Source organism: Triplophysa rosa, linkage group LG2 (assembly GCF_024868665.1).
Source record: "Triplophysa rosa linkage group LG2, Trosa_1v2, whole genome shotgun sequence".
In the NCBI taxonomy this organism is placed as follows: Eukaryota; Metazoa; Chordata; class Actinopteri; order Cypriniformes; family Nemacheilidae; genus Triplophysa; species Triplophysa rosa.
The window spans coordinates 3,001,478-3,023,164 of NC_079891.1; the positions used below are offsets into that span (position 1 = coordinate 3,001,478).

General features: G+C 41.4%; 1 protein-coding gene across 1 annotated transcript in view; it reads right to left on the bottom strand.

Annotated features, from left to right (window-relative positions):
- Window positions 1-21,687, bottom strand: part of tecta (tectorin alpha) — a 34,854-nt gene that overhangs the window by 10,286 nt on the left and 2,881 nt on the right. Inside the window, exons 2-14 of the mRNA XM_057320795.1 lie at window positions 8,949-9,021; window positions 7,895-8,034; window positions 7,482-7,769; window positions 7,257-7,394; window positions 6,964-7,129; window positions 6,469-6,701; window positions 6,040-6,219; window positions 5,311-5,881; window positions 4,470-5,074; window positions 3,813-4,383; window positions 3,049-3,698; window positions 1,790-1,894; window positions 584-1,127 (exon numbers count right to left, since the gene is read on the bottom strand). Of these exons, the coding sequence (XP_057176778.1) occupies window positions 584-1,127; window positions 1,790-1,894; window positions 3,049-3,698; window positions 3,813-4,383; window positions 4,470-5,074; window positions 5,311-5,881; window positions 6,040-6,219; window positions 6,469-6,701; window positions 6,964-7,129; window positions 7,257-7,394; window positions 7,482-7,769; window positions 7,895-8,034; window positions 8,949-9,012 (4,255 nt within the window). The 5' untranslated portion in view covers window positions 9,013-9,021. The remainder of the gene's footprint in view (window positions 1-583; window positions 1,128-1,789; window positions 1,895-3,048; window positions 3,699-3,812; window positions 4,384-4,469; window positions 5,075-5,310; window positions 5,882-6,039; window positions 6,220-6,468; window positions 6,702-6,963; window positions 7,130-7,256; window positions 7,395-7,481; window positions 7,770-7,894; window positions 8,035-8,948; window positions 9,022-21,687) is intronic.

Below are 21,687 nucleotides of genomic sequence, written 5' to 3' on the forward strand. Positions count from 1 at the left end.
TTTTTTTTAAAGTATTACAGTAAATGAAGAAAATGTATCTTCTAGAAATCTGAAAATTCTGTAAATCATTTTCCTCCTTGTGCACAATAATTGCGGTTATCTGAAATTATTGCAGTTAGATCAAATAATACTGATCAGGTGATTATTTAATACTTGTGAGAGCCCTAAACATCAATGTAAGTTTATGGATGGGTTTCTTAACTAGGGGGCGTGTCCCACTATGGACCCCCAATGAACCTCCAAGCAGGCCTCAAGATGGCTTAAAATTATTTCAAATGAAAAAGCATTAAAATTTGAGATATTTCTTAGTGTTCATAACAGATTTTTATAACAGAAATAAGTTACCAAACTCTAGCATATTTTATTGGGTAGAAGGTAGGGGGACCTTCAAATATTGTTGTGGTCAAAAGGTTGAGATTCGTTGGTCTACAGGACATTTCGTTGCCTATCGCACCTTTCTTTAGATATCTTCGGGTTAGGAGAACAGAAATCACCCTCGGTGTGTGCAAAAAGAGTAATGATGCTTACATTAATGATTTACATAAGATTGCAACATCATACAGTAGCAAATGATCCTTCTCACCACAGGGTGTTGAACTTCTCCAGCCAATGACGGACACTCCTTGAGTCTGACAGGTACTGGCATAAATCTGTAGCCAGTTACAGATGGTCTCTTTTGCACCTTGATCCATGCACGTGTCTTGCAGACAGCTCTGGTAGAAGTATGCCGGTGCTACTTTGCTGAGACAGCGAGCGAACACTCCTCCACGGTCTATTATAAGTCCACACAATCTCACCGCCTCGGGTTCCACATACACATACAACCCTTCGACGAGATGGAAGCGGTTTCCTGGGTTACCGTCCACGTCAACGTTACCAACAGCATCGGTTACATGAGAAGGTGCAGCGACCTCGGCAGCAAGGCCTCTGTCGGCCATACCACAGCGAGGGCAAGAGTCACCGCATCCAACCTGGCAGAAGGTGTCACGGTCTGCCCATGCCATGCCCCATTCACTGACACTGAGGACAGGCCCAGAAATGGGCACTCCTTGACAGAGCCCACAGGTGGCGTTGAAGAGACTACGAGGCAGAGTGAAGAGCAGAAGAGTGTTCCAGTCAAACGCCACCTGTAGAGAAATATTTACAAAGGATATGACATGCTAGTCACATTGTAAACCACAGATGTAAGTAGATGCCGCATTGAAAGCTTGGCCATGGTGATGTGGGTGTAAAGGGTGCCACCATATTTATAAGGGCAAGATTACCTTATAAATGACAAAAGAACTGCATTTTTTTGGGGGGGGGGAGTACAGTATCGTTTGGATTTCTAAATCGATTTCAATGCTTGAGTTTACACAATTTATTTTTTTACGTAGATCAATAACCATTGAACCATTGAGCACCGCTATTGACATACTGTACAAATCAAGGGTCCAATTCAATATACAACAAAGTATATTAATGTGCTAAACTGCTGGGTTGTGTTTTTTGTTATCCCTTACAAAACAAAATATATGAGAATATAATTGAAAACATAATGCAATATATTGAATAATATATTTCCATAAACTGGAACCAAGTGCTTATTTTTAATATATGAAAAGCGGCAATTCTATATATTGTCGTATTTAATATATTAACGATCTATTATTCTATCTATTTTCTAATATATATGAAATAATTTAATATATTGACATTGAATATAAGTAGGAAAATCAATTTTTTTGCATAAGGGATGATACCAACAAAAAAGATCAAAGTTTTGTAATATTAGTGTATGCACTCTTACCTTCAAGCCAAAGTCTGTCTCCACAAGTAACTGGAGACCAAGAGTATAGATGTTAACCTTCCCAGGGCCAAGTTTTATAGGCAGATAGAGACGCTCCTTATTCACCTTAAAGAGATACACGGTATATAAATGTAAAGTAAAAAAACAACAACTCTAAATTCTTAATTGGGTTACACTTTATTTTAGGTGTCATATGTTACAGTGTAAATATATATTCAAGTACTGAGTAATGATAATTAACTACATACATAGGGTAGGGTGTGGTATAGGGTTAGGTACATGAAATTATGCCACATTTATAGTAAATACTAAAGTAAATACATGTAACATGAGTAACAAGGGCACCGTAAAATAAAGTGTTACCCACATTTGTTTTGTTACATTTAAAATGAAAGAAAGTCAACACTTTTACTGTATCCTTAAAAATTCTCTTGTTTATTGTCTAACACAACAGAACTGAAAAAAAGTTAGTTTCTTGATGATTCACTCTGTCTCTCACTCTCCATCTTCGTTTTCTTCCCCTCTCAATCTTCATTTGATCTAAAGTTCTTCAGATCTTCTGATGGTGTTGTGAACTCATTCCAGACGTCAGTCAGTTATAAGTATCTCTCTGTATTTGCTCCAGTGTGCTAACAGATGCTCACTGAAATGTTATACTCCCCACCTGTAAAAATTTGGAATGTTCTCCTGTGTTTAGCTCCTCTGTCTGGTTGATTAAAAATAACTTTGTGTCACAAGAATTGAGGAGCTTGACCTTCGAAAGGTGTAGATTCATGTTCTAGATGTTCTAGAATTACAGACGAATTCTTGTGATTAGAACATTTTTGAGCAAATGGACAGATAGCAGAACATTTATCAGTAGCTATCTGTTCCAGTACAGGTGGAGAATTTTGTACTGATAAAACAATTACTTTTTTAGTAAATAAAAACAGCACAAATACACAATATGTCACTGTTTAAAACTGTATCCTTGTCCTATTCTGAATTACAACGGCAAGCATATAATAATGATTTATAATTTTAGCTATCAGGTAGTATGTTGTGTCAGTTTGAAGTCATTTGCCTTAAGATAAGTACATAAATAACCTGCAATTTTATGTTCAAACACAGGTGGCGATAAAGAGGCAAAAGTTAGATTGCAGCTTTAATGCAAAATACTTTTCTTAAAAACAGCCCTGTTTAAAACAAACGGGAAGAAAACATTATTCGCATTTGCATTATTCAGTCACATGCAGGACAACCCCTTTCCCAGTTATTACCGTGACTGTGTGCTTGAAACTTCGAGACACCTCAATCTCATATCCGTAGAACTCCAGTACAAATCCCTGTACCCATATAGCCTGACCGGTATCTCTCTCCTCACTCCGAACCGACATCTGAAACCTAGGAAGTCCACCTGGAACCTCTTCTCCACTGTCAATTCCCCCAAATCCATCCTCGTCCCCTTCTCCACACTCAGTGGTGGCAAGCCGAAGAGTACAGCTGCTCTGGAGGTCAAATGGAACGCCTCCAAATGGCAAAAAGTGGCCGTATCCAGCAACAACGCACATGGCTTCTGTCCTTGGCTGACAGAAAAACAGATCGTCGTTCTCCTGGCAGTACTCCTCTGGGTGGCAGGGTGAAAAGGTGCAGTAGACACTGTTGTCCGTGCCGTTGCAGAAGCAGCGCTCTTGGCACTCCCAGTCTGTCCAGAAGGTCTCGTTGGTGGCTAACTGACGACCCAAGTAGAAGCATCCGCAGTCGCTGCGTGCCACGCAGAAGCCGTCACGTAGGGCGTAGCCCTCCTCGCACTGGCATCCCTCGGAGCACGGAAGCGGGCACGGCTCCTCGGGTTCATCCAGGTTGGAGCAAGTGAGGGGGCATGCAGATGTACAGTCATCAAAATGACTGTTCTCAGGACAGGGTAGAGCTGAGGACAAAGTGAAACAGGAAAACACTTAATGGTTGTGGAATGTGTAGGAAAGGAAAGATTCATGTAATTGTAAGTGATATGATTTGAACTATTTGAGAGATTCTCTCTTACGGCAATTTGTCGCACTCCTCCAAGCCTCCAGGTTGATCTGAGCATCCTGGCAAGCTGAGGCATAAGCCTGCAGGGAGTTACACAGGGCTGAACGGTTTCCCTCCCGAACACACATGTTGTAGAGACAGTTCCTAAAGAACGGAGAGGGGTTAACAGCCGTGTGGCAGGCCAGGAACGAACTGTTTCCAGGGTCATTGATGTTTCCACACAGCCACGGACTCTGGTACAGCCTCAAATCCGTACACATACGGTACAAGTCCTCACAGTCACCATTGCAGGTCAAATCGTCCGCAATGGCTCTCCAACCTTCAATAAACTGGTCGGCTGTATCGGCCTGCCTGCCGCTAGGAAGACGCAAATCATCGATCGGATCATTGTTGAAGAAACCACAGAGACCACAGGTAGTGTTGTAAAAGAGAGTGGACAGAGTGATGTTTAGAAGGCCTTGGCGGGAGTATCGGGCACGGACGAGGCCGGTCCATTCGATCACTGTGGAATTGCCAGAGAAACGGTATATCATGAGTGGCTCCACCGGATGGACGTATGGAAGAATCACCGGCTCGCTGTTTACCTGTATGAGGAATAGAAGAATAGCATCATCAACAGCCATTGAATTTGTTTATCCAAATCATCAGAGTGTAAAAAGGCACTACAGACCTTGATCACGTCTAAATCCGAGCCCCCAATCTGTGCTTCCAAATGTGCCACCCTAACCACCACTGGCCGCAGCCACGTAGGGCCCTTATTCACCAACTTCCTTCCAATCTTCACCTCCACTGATGTAACGTTCGCAGGCAAGCGGCCCAAAGTCTTCACCAGATAGAATGAGCTCTCATCTGGAAACGGAATTGTGGACCCATCAAACGTGGCCAGTATTTGAGTCTGAGACAGCGAGCAGACCGCTTCCCGGCGAGGGTAACACCCCAACAACCCGACTTCTGCCATACACACCTCGCCTTCACCGCAAGAGTCATTGTAACACTTTACTTCACCCACCGGTCCACATACACAACGCTGGGAGCATTCTTCCCCCCCCTCTCCCACCCAGAAGGTCTCATTTAAGGTGTAGTAGAGGCCATTACGTTCACATCCACACTCTGAGCGGCGAACGCAATGGCTGCCACTCAGCACGTATCCCTGGTCACACTGGCAGCCCTCGGTGCATGGATGGGTGCAGTAGAGGTGAGCCGTCAGGTCGGAGCAGGAGGGAGGGCACGAACTCGTGCAGACCTGGTAGTGGCTGTTCTCAGGGCACGTCAAGGCTAATCACAAATGGGAAATTGAAAAAAACAGCAGGTCAGAGATAAAGAGAGTACAGAAATATAAATGTACAGGCCATATAAATGAAAATGTCGTTCTTAACATATGCTTACAAACATGGCTGTAAATTCAATAAGCCCTGTATAAAATGTGTCGTCCTGCAACCTAACAATTTAGCAAATATTACAAATGGGTTAAAAATTGTTTTACAGACTATTTTTCATCTAGCATCACTCACCACAGAAGGAGCGTGATCTCCACGGGCGTATAGTGACTCCCAGGGCCTGGCATGCCAGCACATATGCCTGTATAGCCTGGCACAGGGTGGTGATGTTATCACGATTACTGCACATGTCATAAACGCAGCTGTACACAAATGCCGTGGGGTCTACCACAGCCCTGCAGTCTCTGAACGGCCCATCGGTCTTATTGATCAATCCACAGTAGTCTGGCCGAAAGTAAAACGCTTCGGCTGCCGGCTCACACATGCTACAGTTCTGGGCGCAGCCATCCGTACAACGAAAATCAGTGTCATCCGCTCGCCAGCTACCGCCCAGTTCCACTACGCTCTCTGCCAAAGAGCCATCTGGCAACACGGGGTCGTCGGCCGGGTCATCGTTGTAGTTGCCACATAAGCCACAAGTGTTGTTAAAATAGGAGCTGGGGAGGGAGATGGAGGCGTAGTGCAATCCGTCATAGGTCACCAAGAGTCCAAAATCTGTTTCCAAAGCTACGGCGACGCCAGATTGGTATACTCTGACTGCACCGAGTTGAAGTTGAACCGGGAGAGTCTTTATCAGGCCGTCCACCTGTAAGAACAGAAACACAAAGTGAAAGACGCTGTATTGCCTAGCTGTAGTGTCCTACGAGAACAATTGAACCTACTAAGCCGCTATTCATACGGAGTGTTCAGTGAGTCAAATTAGCAGCTTCTAATTCAAAGGACGGAAACATGAAGAAAGCTGACCTGCACAGTTCCCAGAGTTCCTTTGGGTAGTGTGACACGGTGGTTATACACCTCCACCGTCACGTCCCGCAGCCAGGACACCGTAGTCACGCCACGGTTCTCATTTTTGGCCTCCACACTGAAGAAAGGCAAACCGGGTGTTTCCCAGCATGGGCGAGCCAACAGATACGAGCAGGTACCCTGGATGGGAGATCAAGGTTATCGTAAAGGTTATTTTCCAAAACTAACCGATAGTCTGGAAAGCCATACCTAGCAGCTTTTAACCATTTCCAACCTGTTTCCATCATTTGCATCTAACATTACCTCTAATAATAGTCAAATCAGTGAAATCTTTGTATTCTTTTTAGTTTTCATTTGCATCCAATATTGGTTCAAAATGCTCAAAACTTGTTAATATACTATTATTACCATTTTAATCCTGTCTTGTACCTGGAAGTGATAAAGAAATCCATCGAATGTGTGGTAGTGGGGGTCTCCAAACACCACACAGGTGCTGGTACGGGTTGGCTGGCAGTAGTAAGCCCCCTCCACCTGTTCACAGGTCTCTAACTGACCACATGGAGTTTGCTGGCAGGTCACCTCGTTATCCAAATCAAGACACCTGCATCGCTGAGTGCACTGGTCTGACAGCCAGAACACTTCCCCACGACGGTAGAAGTGCCCTGAAAGAGAGAGCGATTGCTTTCAAAGAAAATAAACAAAGATGCTACAACATCAAGTAAGGACACAAAAGAAGATATTTAGAAGAATGTTGGTAACCAAAATGCAATGAAACCCCATTGACTTTCATTGTTAAGACACGAAACCACGAGACATTTCTCAAAATATCTTTTGTGTTCCACAGAAGAAAGAGAGTCATACAGGTTTTGAATGACATGAGGGTGAATAAATTATTTCCAATCATCGCAGCATGCAACTTTGTACCATTGTAGCTGCAGCCATTGGACGGGTCTATCTGGTCCGTGTCAATGCGGAAGAACCACCGTCCGGGCATGTTGACGTTAGTGGTCAGTTCAATGTTGACTATTTCATTCGAGCGTGATCCGGGAAGGTTAAAGAAATGGCTGACGTCTCCACCGTTGAAACCTGCCTGGAAAGAATAATGGCGAGAAATGAAAAGGTTTCCAAAAGGACACTTTCCTACCTGATAGTAGAAAGTAGAACCAGAGGAATATCTGTATCAGCTGTTATAGCACAGACTATCTTTTCAGGATTACCTGCGCTGAGGTTCCTCCCAGGCCTGTAAGAGGGTCTCCTCCGCTAGCCGTGCCTGTGGTCCAGTTGATCTCTCCATAGTTAAACATAGCGAAATAAGAATGGCCATCAGAGATCAACACTGCCTGAAATGTATTTACCTGAGAAACAAGAAAAATGTATTCTACTATAAGCTGGACGCTAACAGACATCAAACAGAACATTAACAAAAATGATGTATTTCTCACTGGCGTCGTCTGGCTGCCTCCGTAAAATGTGACCTGAGTCCAGGTAGCGATAAAGGCCCAGGTGGCGGTGAAGGACACCATAATCTTGAAATACTTTCGGACGTCCTGAGTGGCCCTCTCCAGGATCTCTTGTTCCGTGGACTCACGGTAGTACACGTCACCGCGGATGCCGTTGTGCACATCACCCCATAAGGGGGCAATGAAGGACCGGCTGTCACTGAGCGGGAACGCCTCGGGTGTGAACTGACTCACCTGAACATTGAAGGAGATCACTCCGTTGTTGTTGACCTGTGGGGATAGAGAGGCAGTTGTGCTGATTGCATGAAAAGATAATAGGCTGAAAAAAGATGTTACACCCATAATTCTCATCACATCCTCTAATAATTTATGAAATAAGCTTTTTTGACACTTACATAAAGGGATCTATAGGGCACACTGAAGTATATGAAGGGAATTAACAGTGGGATCTCCAGAGAACTGCCATCATCCATCTTGGGGGTTTCTAAATCCCTGTGAGATGGTCCAAAGGGGTAGAGGGTATCCTGAGACAATGCTAAGCGGGGGATAAGGAAATAATGTCACCAAAGCAAATAAGCAAAGGTCAGATGAGTACCGGTACAGTAGTGGCTAAAAGTGATGTCCAACTTTGGAAATCTTCGCTCTTTATTCAATTATTTTCTTAAAGATGCATAAAACAATTTGCATGTTGCATTGGTGTGTTTGGAATGTAAAATAAAGGTCCAATTTTTAAAAAACTAAAGGACGCTTGACAAAAAAAGTTTGTGTTTATGTTTAAAGATTATTAAGTCCCGGAGAATGACAATAAAATATTATCACAAGAAACGATAAACAAATATTATTAACAGATAAAATCAGTCTATGTATACTTTTTTTTGTACATTTTGTACCATACACTTTATATATTGATGGTTAAATCTTTAAAGGGATAGTTCACCCAAAAATAATTACTCACCCTCTTGTCATTTCAAACCTGTATGACTTTCTTTCAAAAAGAAGATATTTGGAAGAATGTTGTTAACCAGCACCCATTCACTTGCATTGGTTTTGTGTCCATACAGCAGAAGTGAATGGGTGCCGGCACTGTTTGGTTACCAACTTTCTTTAAAATATCTTCTTTTTTGTTCTGCAGAAGAAAGAAAGTCATAAAGGTTTGAAATGACAAGAGGGTGAGTAAATGATCACAGACATTTTATTTTTGGGTGAACAATCACTTTAACTGATTTAGCATTAAAAGCAAATATTGTTCAAACATTTTGGCTACAACTGTACAAAAACCAATTAAACAACATAAATTCAATGATGCGCCTTTTGGAAAGGGTAAGCATTGTAGATACATGTTTTCCCCTTTTTTACTCATGAAAGTGTTTTAATAGTTCTTAAATCTGGCATTGTTGTATCTAATTTTACATGTTATTATATGTTATATAGTGAGAGAATTTCATTTACCTCCTCTGGGAGCCAGGGTGCTAAAGAGCTGGAGCAGAGAGACTAAAGTGCCCGTTCTGACCATCCTAAACACCTGAGAATCACATATGTAAGGTGTTTACATCTTATCACAATGAACATCACCAATGCCAGGCTTCCAGACACCAGGTACATTTATATAATAAACGGCACTGGAAATGAGCTAATTAAAAAAAGTAACAACTAGGCTAAGACACATTTGTCTCCAATCTTCACTGATTTAAAGAGCAATCTCCCAGGTCTCCCATGAGGGCATTCTGCCCCGTTCTCCCCCTGCACGGTGGGCCTGTTCGCCCTGAGCTGAAAAGGTTCTATTATGCGATGCCGAACAATGTGCAGGGATCACATTCTCCAGTGCTACCGTGTGAGTGGGCTTCGGTGATGCCATTCTTGGGCCACCATCGTGCCAACAAGCCGGCGGCTGGGAGAACTCGTCTTGCTCCTCTCCGTCATCTGAAGGGTCCATTACCAGGTGTTTATGTGCTATGACTGGTTGGCATCAGAGGAAGAGCCTTGAACAGTGAGGCTAATGGGTTTAATTTAGCAGGCTTGAGTTGCCAGGGTCTTTACGGCAACCCTGAGGGGCTGAAGTTTTAGTTTCACTCCCTTTGGATTTACCTAACCTTAGCGTGCCAAAATAAATTGGCCATTCACTCAAAACCCAGGATCAGGTGATGGATAAAGATGTCAATTTGATTTGAGGGTATGTTGTCAAAAATTGGAATGATGGCAAGAGTCACTTGATAGTTTGTCAATGAGAAGGACCAAATGCATTTTAGAAAAGGCAATAACAAACAAACAGATCAGCAAAGATGCACTTTAAAATGGCTAAAGTTGCCATTTACCTTCAATTAAATGAATACCTAATATCACTTAATTTAAATACAACTTGGTTGTGAAAAAAAATATTTTACAACATGAATATGTCATTTCGGGCCTTTGGTATTAGGCATGACGATGCAATATTTTTAAAATAATTGACCCACAAATTTTGTCATAATTTTCTCACTCTCATGTCACTCATGTTTGACTTTCATGAAAAACCAAAGGAAAAATCTTTTGGAATGTTGCAATATTTCTGCTCTTTTTCATACATGAAAGCGCATGTGAATTCCAAACATTCTGTCTATCATCTCCTTTTGTACAGTATTTCAGGGAGAAAAGTATTTAATATGGGTTTGGAACGACATAATGGTGAGAATGGTGTAATTACTTCACAATATCCCATATTCAGCATGATGTTGTCAAACGTCTTAGTAATTCAACAAACCAAAGGTCACAATTGCTGTGGGTCCACTAATCATTATATTCCATCAAATCACTTTTAATGAAATTTCTACAGAATACAGAACACAAGACGGAAATCTTAATTTCTATCTTAAAATCTAAGATTTTGACCTTAGGATATGGGTCATTAAAATGTCTCTACCAACAAGTACGTGATTAAATATGTTAAATGTAAATGTTTGGCACATTATATACAGTATCATATAGCATACATGTTTCTTGTTCTCATATAATCAATCAAAAATTTAAGCATAAATGAGATTAAAAGATCAAACAATAGGAATTTAACAATTGGACGTTTTTCAGAAATCGTTGTAATTGTGAAGCCAAAGACAAAGAAGCAAAAAGTAAAAAAAACCTCTTACATTACTTTTACACAATAACAACTTAATTTGTCCACAGGCATTTGAAAATAGCAACAGACACTACCGTAAATGTTAAATCTATCTGAATAAGAATTTGATTCTGATAGGTGTATCACTGGTTCTCATTGCCAAAATATCCAACGGCCAAAATAACTGAAATTTAGTCTCCTGAGAAAAACCTATGTGTTCGGATACCATGCTGTTTAGCATCTTTCGTCATGAAACCACAGCACGGACAAAACTGCCATTTGGTGGGATTCCCAAGTGAACCATGAGATACCGTGTGTGATGCCAAAAGGGCAAATCCACTGCCGTCCACATAACATTAGATAGACTGGCAGAGTTCATCTGGCTAACCTCTTAGAAACTGATCTCAATGAGCTGCCCATCCGACAACTGACATTAATACCAATGATGTTATCGAAATAACTTGTAACCAATTGCCTGTTAAAACCTATCATTTACATTTGTGCAAAGTGTTTTCCGAAACAGAGAGAGAGAAGGTGGGTGTTAAATAGGCAGAGAGCACCTGAACATCACTTGTGAGAAACATACAAGGAGAGAATGAGGAAAGAACACAAAAAAACAACACAAGAAGAAAATAGCGAAGAGAAATCAGCACTCACCTGCCTTCAGAGGACGGAAGTTCAGCACGTCACCTGTGCATCAGCCTCTATGTCACATCCAAGTGGGTACCATCAACGCAGTCTCAAGAGCGGAGGGGCTCTGCTCTCGGATGCAGAAAAGGGAGGGGGAGAATGTTCAGAAGCCTTCTAAATCCTCCACTCACAGAGAACGCTGGTCCAATTCCACCAGACTACCGCCAAGAATGGTGAACACGGCCCGATGCGTGCCTCAGGGTATGCTTGATTTCAAAGAGCAAAAGTCTGGAGAAAGTTATCCCAGAATGAGAGAACTGAGGAGGAGTGAGTGCATGGGTTCCCTGTACGGCTCTACTGGAGGGAGACGCATCAGAGGCAGGCGGTACCTTTTGCACCGGGTATAGTGTTAAACTTAATCTGAGATCAGTTTTTTGGGAAAGGGGGAGGACAGGAGAGAGAGAAGGAAGGAGAGAGGGGTGGGGATGAAGAGAGGGGCTGAGACTTACGAAAAATAAGAGGGGATGAGAGAAATGTGAAGGGGGGGGGGTTGAGCCGTGGACCAGTGAAGGGTGGCATTCGCTAAGCAAGCGAAGGGAAATATTGAAACTAGACCCATAGGCACAAAGAGGATTTCTGGAGAAAATGTCAGGCCTTTGGACTGAACCCCAATTCCCTAGACAGCAGCCCACTCTATAGCTAGTGCACAGTCCACTGCATATCTTCAGGGCTTCTTTGGCCCTCCCTAGGGGCATTTATTTACAAAAGGGAAACACGGCAGAAAAACATTGCTTTATTTGGTTAAAAAGAGAGAGAAGATCTTAGGTTACCACATTATCATGAATCAGCTCGGACACTCTGTGTGTGTGACTCAAGAGTGCATGAGCGAATCAGTGCTCCCCCTCCGGTCTAACTGGGCTACCTGCACTAATTAAAGACAACCTCATTTGCAACGGCTCACTCAACCCTGGTTTGGTCTCCAAATGGGGCTCATTTCCATAGATGTGGTGCGGAGATAACTAAAAAGGAGGTAAATCATTGGTGCATCCGCGATGATAGGGTCTGGGAAGGAGATGGGAGAGAGATCCGAGTCAGACTTCGCATTGTTTCTAGGAGGACAGTGGATGAAACTAGATACCGGAGGTGGGCAGGATGTGTGAAAGCCGACTGGACGGACGCAGACCACAGATTCCCTGTGACCAATGCAGGGGGTCCCAGCGGAGGGTTCCTTTACACCTTCTTGCTTTGTTGTGTTAATGCAGCCCATACTTTTAACCAAACAAGGACGCTGAGAATTTGACAAAGAGCGCAATGTGGTCCCAGACTGACTGTTGGATAGTTGAATCATCTTGTGCCGAAACGTCCAGATAAAACATGAGCAGAAAAAAGAAGTAAGGACAGGAGGGAGACAACAATCTTTATCTTCTCACCTTCGTCCCCTTCTCACGATGTAATGAGCTGCTAATAAGTCTTATCATTCTTCGTCTTTTATTTTGTCCGTAATTCTATTAATCTCGACTCAGAAACAGAAATGTTGTGATTGTGGAATAGGTCAGCCTAACTGAGATAATCCCGAATCCTTACAACCAGTTTCAGTCTCACAAAGAACAAGAGACCGCTATGTACTTTACGATAAGCGTTACCTCCACTGTCTGGGCATAGGAGTCAAGTGTCTGATAAAACGTAATCACAAACTGTCAGCCCCATCAACCAACTGCCAACTAATCCTGGCAGATCTGAATCAGACTGACCGAATTACCATAATGTCAACGGGTACAACGGGGACCTTTGGAGTCATCGAACCGTTTCCGTGGGAAAGGACTCGAGCAAAGTCGGTAACGCTAACGCAGCAGTGGCGTGCCGGTAGGTCCACCAGGCCTGTCTCTGAAAACAGGAAAGGAAAGGTCCTGGACAAGAACCTGGCTGGGTCATCCAATATCTTCATTTTTTAAGCAAACCCAAGCAGTTGTTTTGCCCTCATTTTCTCTCCTTTCCTCAACAATGTCAGGCCCCCCAAAGGTAACTAAAACCTTCCCAGAAAACATCTCCCCCTCCTGGCCACACAATGAGTCTCCTTCAGCTGTCGTTGCTTCGTGGTGCACAGGGTAGATCAAGCTACCAGCTACCCAGCCAGCTCTTTTTGCTCTAGCTACAGAGTAAGGCGATTAAAAAAACCTTCTTAAAACCCTCACCTATCCAAAACACCAAATCCCTCAGCAGCTCCCTGTGTGACCTTACCTTTGTAGCCCAGCCCTGCTTTTATGCCCTGGTAACCCCTTCTGTCACTCTGGCACAGCTCTTGGTGTTGCCGATTCACTGGTGAACTCTGGAAAGCTATGCTGTCCAATAGAAAGGCCGCTAAAAGAATGAAAGTCTGGTTGGACAATGGTGTTTGTGTGACAGTGATTTGGCACGTGTGAAGCGTTCACCTGCAGGTGTGACAGACCAGCACCCTCAAAGCCACCAGAACCAATTAGACATCTTTTTTATCAGCCAAACTGTGGCAGTGATCCAGGAGGCAGGATACATGTGGTTGGACTCACTTTAGAATTTATGTCAAGGCTTTTGGTGAGGTTATAGAGTTGCTTATCTCTGGTGTGTGTTACTTGTGCGAAGTTTATTCAAGTGTCCTTTTAGTATACTTCTTTTAAACTCAAAATTGCAAAGTATACGTTCAGTCTACTTTTATGTACTCCTCAGAGACTTAAAATTACACTACACAGTACACAATTACACAGTACACCTGGACTAAATCATTTGATAGGGATATATTTAAAAGTATATTGGACTATTTTTAAGTATACTTGCATGTAATTGTGTCTACTCTTTTGATTAAGTAGCCTATTAAATACTTTTCACATCATTTTACAACCTATGCGGTGGAACCTGATTTTACTTAAAAGTACACTAAAAAGTATATTTCATGTATAAACATTAATACTTAAATAGGAACATTGTAGCATACTTAAAAGTGCAAAAATAACATACATCTATAAGTGTGATGTTAAAATCTACAAGTATACTTGCAGTATAAAAACCAGTAGTTTACTAAGAGTATACTTCTACTAAGAGTGTATTTCATTAACTGAAAAGTATACTAGTATTAGTACACTTAGTAGTATTATTAGTATAGTAGTATCAGTACTATTATTAGAACTAGTAAACTATTAGTATATCTATATATAGTGTTTATACTGTACAGCTGCAGTACAAATAAAAATATAATTGTAAACTAGTTGTGTGCTCAAAGTTTACTATTGTAACACTTAAAGTATACTTTTATAAACTAAAAAGTGGGCCAATTTGGATTAAATAGTTTTGAAAGAGTACACTTACAAGTAAACTTTTAATTAATTGATATTAGTATACTTACTACATAAACTATACTTAAAATATACTTTAATTGACTAAATGTGTTTTTTAACAGTGAAGGGAATCATAAATCAAAATAAAGCTATCTTTTGATTGTACAAAAATGAGCGCATGATATCTGCATAATCCTCTGCTTGTGTAGGCTGAAACATATACCATCAAATCCTGTAAAAATAAAACACGTTATTTAACAATAAACTTAAATAGATTGAGGAAACGATAAATCGATAAATTTCATGTAAGCACTGCCAGCGTTTTATTCTTAACATCTTTCAATAAAGCATTCGACAGAACAACACAGGAGCATAAAATAGCATTTGTTTTAATAACACATTGCACACCTTTACAACTATATCCCATGCCAGCATTCACATAATCATTGACACTGAATTAGTACCCATGGCACAAGCCAACGGCCCTTTTTACACTTTAAAACCCACCGTTACACAGACACCAGAACAATAACAAAGTAAATACACGTCAGCACCTGCTCTGTTAACAACATTTTGGCGTTAGAGGCCAAACGTCAGTTGGGAGCAGAACAGAGAGGATCAAGTGACAAAACCACAGCCAGAACACAATGAGAACAAAATATGAGCAATGAGAAACTTGTAGAGACACAGGAACGGATAAAAGACCGGAGAACAGACTATAGTTTGAGGATCAGAGTGCATGCAATGCGGCCTAGTGGGGCGTAACATTGGTCAGGATTATTATCCAAATGAGGACATTGGTAGGTATTATGAGGATCTCCGATCATCAGAGGAGGTAAATAAATGACAACAATAGGATATAATAGGATTTGGACAAAATATGAAGATCAAGGTCATTTTCCAGTGATATGGACACAAACGACACAGTGATGGGACCAGAGACTCAGATTGGAGAAGCTGGACTTAAACTGCGCAGGCGATAAGACAATAACAATAAAGCTGTCTCAATGTCTGAAAACAATATCCATGTGGGCTCTTCTTCTATCGGTAGGGGTAATATACTGTATATAACCTCTTCAGCTAATCTGAACCCCTAATGGTTTCTGAGCTCCTTGTTAACACCCTTCTGTGGGATAGGGTTGCATAGGGACACTTTGGTAACTAGAGATGAAGTCTATACTATATCAGAGACTCCGACATTGGAGCCCTTCTGTTGGGAAACGCTATGAGAACGAACAGGACAAGCCCCAGTAATCCAACTCCTGAAACGTATAGACTGGTTTTTGCTGAGTAGGGTAAAGTTTAAAGGGATAGTTCACCCCAAATTAGTTAATTCCCTCATGTCACTCTAAACCTGTGGGACTTTCTTCGGCAGAACACAAAAGAAGATATTTTGAAGAACGTTGGTAAACAAACAACACAGGCCCCCATTGACTTCCATTGTAAGGACACAAAACCACTGAGACATTCCTCAAAATCTCTTCGTTTGTGTTCCATAGTAGTAAAAAATCATATACGGGATTTGAACGACATGAGGGTGTATTTTTATTTCTGGGCGAACTATCCTATTAAGTTTCATGTCAAAACACATGTATGGCTGTCCTTTAATGTTTCAGGTGGGTTTAAGGCTTGAGTCTGTTGTTATTCATGCAGAGAGGAAGTATCTCTGTGGCTGGTCTTACTCTCTTAATTCTTGGAACCAGACCACTTAAATACCTCACTGCTGCAGCTCTATCTTAAAGGCACAGGCCATCTTTACAGCTGACTGTATGGTTTAAAGGGATAGTTCACCCAAAAATAAAAATTCTGTCTTCATTTACTCACCCTCGAGTTGTTCCAAATCTGCATACATTTCTTTGTTCTGATGAACACAGAGAAAGATATTTGGAAGATTACTAGTAACCAAAGAGTTCTTGGACACCATTGACTACCATAGTAGGAAAAATGACAATGGAAGTCAAAAGTGCCCCAGAACCGTCCCTTTAACTGTTGTAATGCCACAGAGCTTTGAAAGCTGGAGGTCTGCTGATTAAAAACAGAGCAAAAGTGGTCAAGTGTGCTCTACGATTGTTTTAAATACAAGGTCAATACTCATCATATGCATGATTACAGATCAGAAAAACTTAATTTTTTAATGTCCAAAATGCACATATTGTGCCTCTTAATCGGAATAAATTATACATTCGATGAGATTAAAGCACTGAATTCAATAGAATCTCCGACATAAAGGTGAATAAATTATGACTTCATTTTCATTAAGAGGATGGATGTCATTAACTCACAGTGACTGGCTGCGACAAGTTTTCATTTGTTTTCCCAATGTTTTGACACTCTTTCCACTTTGCTGTCAATCCCACAATCCCTCGTGCCAGCCCGCCATCCAGATCACATAGAGAACAAATACGAAAAGGTGCCTGTTCTCCGTTTACTCCTCTTTCGTATAATTCGCAATCCCTCTGATGGCTATTTATCAACAAGTTGTCCATTGTGGTTTTTAACAGAATATTATTTGTGAGCTTATAGCTGAACATATAGCATGTATGGTTTATTGATAAAACACACAAGCCTGGGTATACCTACCTGAATTTGCAAACATGGGCCAACAAGGTGCAAAAAATGTGACTCAGTTTGTGAGACTATACTATACGTATATGTTTATATAGCATGTGTCCTTTGGTGTTGTTTTTATTTTATTTCTAACTGGCAAAAAAGTCTAGAGACTGTATGGCATTGTGGGTAATTCCTGAGAAGCAGTCTCATAAACAGGCAACAACTAAACAAACATTGTGAATAAAATGAAAACAGAAAAACGTTTTTAAAAGTCCACACCATTTTGTAGCATTCACACCTATTAAGCTGAAAAGGTTTACATCTAGAAGTCTCATTTTGGGCACCGGCACCTTGTTAAACACGACTAAAGATGCTCAAAAAACAGATCAGCTTCCCGTGAATCCGATTCCCTCTGTTATGAACCACAACACTACTTCACTGTGTTATTAGACAGTGTTCATGTTGTCTCTCCTTCTCTCTCTATGGAGAAACATCTCAACCAGCTGTTGTTTTCCTAACAGTTGTTCCGTCACTACGTCTTAGGCACCACCAAGATCTCATCTCCATCCCGTATGCTGTAGGAATGAAGTGCTCTACCTCCGTATTTCAGCTCCTGGGGCTCTAATGCATAGCCGAGCTGTCGGTCGATGTAGTACACGCGCATCTTGTTCGGAGGAAGCTGAACCACGGCTTTCAACTGCTTCTTTAGGTCGGCCACCGTCTGGTCCAGTCTGAGGTCCAGAGGGTCTGTATGATCCCCGCAGCGCAAATCCACCTGGACGCTGCTGAGAGGACGCAGGTCCACCTCCGCGAGTGGGGCCAGGCGACCATAGCGTGCTAGCAAAGTTTGGTACCTGAAAAAATCATAGAGAATGCCTGAAACGGGACTTCTCAACATAACTGTGTCTGTTCACATGGCGCTTTTACCTTTATTCAATCATACTCGAATATTTGAGATAGACGACTAAGTTATAACAACTGCATAGAGGCAGGTAACACAGAGCTTGTGTACTCGACCCGGTTGTGAGTTTGCGTAGCTGTTTGTGAGCACAGTGGGTTTTTGAACCGTGAGAAAGTTCTCACCGCCAGCCGTTTCACCCTACCTCCCTTCCCGTCTTGCAGAAGGATTGTGGGAAAGATAAGAGGAGATCGGCAGGTACAATTAAATAAAATCTCCACAAAAAAGTCTTTTAGCTTAAGAGGGCTACAGTAACCGACACAGCCAATCAAAGTAATTTCCCCAGCCCGTCCAGAACAGTCTACCCACAATGCCGAGCCTGAGCCTGGGTAGGTGCCTGTGGCTCCCTGCCTTCACCATGGGAATACAGCCCCTTCTATACAAAGTGCCACTCTGTCTGAGAGAAAGAACAGTCTCACTCAAGGGTCTCATTTAGTGTGGATAAGCTCCTTAAATGAAGGCGAACGATGTTCGCCGCCGCGATAACATAGCTGCCTCGGATTCCTCCGAAAGTGCCTTTCTCTGGGATGGGTCCGGACGGTCGCCATAGTGCGGTGCACCAGGTTCACGGTAGAGCCACGTACAGCGAGGGTACTGTAGATACTGCGGTACCCAACACGCTCGGTTTTCAGGTAGATAATCTGAACCGAGATACAGTGATAGATAGCAGTGAATGTAGATAATGTGATATGTAGTGTATCTACAACTTAGCATAAGAAAAACTTCATCTGACCCAACAAAATACCTGTGTGTAATTTGTGAATAGTTTCATACAAAGGAAACGTTTGGTGGCAGTCACCCTAAATGAACCCGAAGTGAAACTGAACTGAAAAGCTTTGTTCACAATGCACACAATTGAAACCTTCACTCATTTAATATTAACTATATGACAAATGGTCATACAGCATGACAAGACACATGAAAACTGTGATTAAAATCCAGGTTATCACATAAAAAAGAAATGTTGAACTTTTACTAAATACATACATGTAGAAATGTTACTGTTGTATTGCTTTAAAGTGAATATGGACGTGTTTTATTTGCAGTATTTGAGGTCTGTTTTGAGCATTTTTTTCTTGTATTTTCACCTGTTTATCCAGTTTTCATTTTCTGAAAATACATGGAAATAGAAACAATATTTTTATTTGAGGGTGCGTTCATATTTGTAGTTTGGTTCTTTTGGTCCGGACTAAAAAAAAAAATGTAGTCCTGATTCGCTTAGCGTTCAGACTGGCATTTTAACAGCCAACCTAAAGATATCGAACCTAACAGCTTACGTGTAATTTCGCAACGTGATTGGACAGCTTTTGTGATCTTGTGAAACGGATTTTACCAGACATCCAAAACAATGCTGTGTGCTGGGTTATACATGCTCAATGTATGGCTGCGCATATGAGGGTATTTTTTGAGTATGAAACACATATGAGGGTGTTTAAAGCAGTCAAAACGGCGCCAGGAATTCCTGCGCAAGCACAGATCTAATAAACACTCCTTTTATATGACCAAATCACTTGATTTTCGGGTCGTATATTGTATCACTTCCTGTTTTTTGTTCGGTTCGATGCCTTTGGTCCATGTTGCGTTCATATTTCATCGAACCGCGTCAAGAGTTCGTTTGAAAGTGGACCGAGACCCATCTATTCAGCAGTCTCAGCCCGCTTGTTTGCTGCGCACCAGGGTTTGGGTGGCAGCGTTCACACTTACACAAATAAACCGCACTAACAGAGCAATCGCACCAGAGTTATTTTAATCAAACCAAACATGGCATATATGAACTGAACACACCCTGAAATGTGGGAGAAATATTGTTAGTAGTTCACAGAATAAAACTAAAATTATAATTTTACCAAAACATACCTATAAATAGTGAATTCCGAAAAACTAAAAAATGAAATGGTCTCCTATTTATGTCTGCGCCTGTATAGTGCATTCATAGGAACAAATTAGTGTGAAATATTGAAATAATATAATATTTAAACAAATAAATAATTTTCTTGTGTTTAGCTGAAGACAGGAAGTCATATACATTCGAAATGGCATGAAGGTGAGGAAATATTTTGGTAAACTCAGGGTTTTTCCTGCATAGAGAAATTGGAGGCGGCCGCCTCCGTCAAATGTCGTGCCGCCTCAGGCTCTCGCCAAAATTATGTTGCGAGTCTTCACAAGAAATGCTGCGTGCATTTAACAGACTGTCATTTGTAACTGCAGTTGCGACATTATGCCACAGTAGAGGCGCTGTTTCGTTATCAGCACACTGAGGCGCTAAAAAGAGTTGCAGAACAAGAGCCAGCCTGCGATTCACGGCTGTTTGTTTTGCATCCAAGTACTTTTAATTTCTTGAAATGTATTAAATTAACACGACGTCCATCATTGTAATGTCTTTAGCTGTGCAGTTGGATCGTTGAATCAGCGTATACTGTACACAGCGAGTTCGCCAGTATGAACGCACATTGAATGTAAGAGATCCTTGAATCATTTAAAGTGAACCACAGAGAATGCAAGACGTGAATGAGCTTTGCTCATTTAGAAAGAATGGTTAATTCAGTTGGCTATTGTGGGCTGAAAAGTTAGTTGAAATGATAAAAAAGCTTTATTTGATTAAAAAAACTTTTCTGTTTGGTTGAATAAAAGTAATGTTTTATATAACTTAATAATTGTCATTTTTATCTAATTTTATTAGAACTTTTAATATGTCAAACTCAAAGTCACTTTGGTTAAGCCACTTAAAGGTATGGTAGGCCTACGTGTGTGTGTACAAGATCAGGATGGCACCACCTCCGCCTCATTTCGAGCAGGAAAAACCCTGAAACTACTACTTTAAATTGTCTATGTCTTGTGTCTTTAAAAAAATATTGTTGTTCATTCCCTCCCTAGCTTACTCCAGCTTTAGTCCTCCAAGTAGCATGGCCTTGTAAACTAACGGAACTGTTTAGTGTGTTGACAAACTGTTTATATGCTCTCCTACTTGTAAGTCGCTTTGGATAAAAGTGTCTGCCAAATGAATAAATGTAAATTCAAGTAGGATACATTTTTAAAATACTATTTTAAGTCGTAAACCTTTTCTATGGCGTTTTTATCATTTACTGTAGTTATTACAGCAACTTCGTTGACGTCCATCACGGTGGATGCTAAAGAGGCTGAAACCACTTATCTTCTTAAATTACACAATCTTTATTGTTCTTAGTCTTAAAGTGGACTATATGAGCAGTGATGCACTCTTACGTCTCCTATGGTGCCCTTCACATTAAGTATGTTAGCAAGGTTCCAAGCTATAGTTACTCAAAGACAGCAAGACCAATACTCTCTTTAACAATGTTCACACTCTCCTCCTCTCATCCATTTATGTTTCGCCTCCCTCCTGAATTTCCTGCTCCTCACGGGAGGATCAGCGTACCATGGACACAGCTCAGGTTTATGTTTCTAAAAGGCTAAAGGCTGTATAGTGCAATACTGCCATTCTCCTACTTACACACACTATAGCTTCATTCACATAGAGATTACGGAAAATTCCCAAGTTGTCCAGGCAACTGTTCCGACATTGGGTGGATTGATTCATTTACACTGCTGAAGTAAACTAAAACATTTGATGCCTTTTGATAGATGGACAAATAACACTTTCAGTGTTCAAAGAGAAATGAAAATTCTTCCATGTCATTT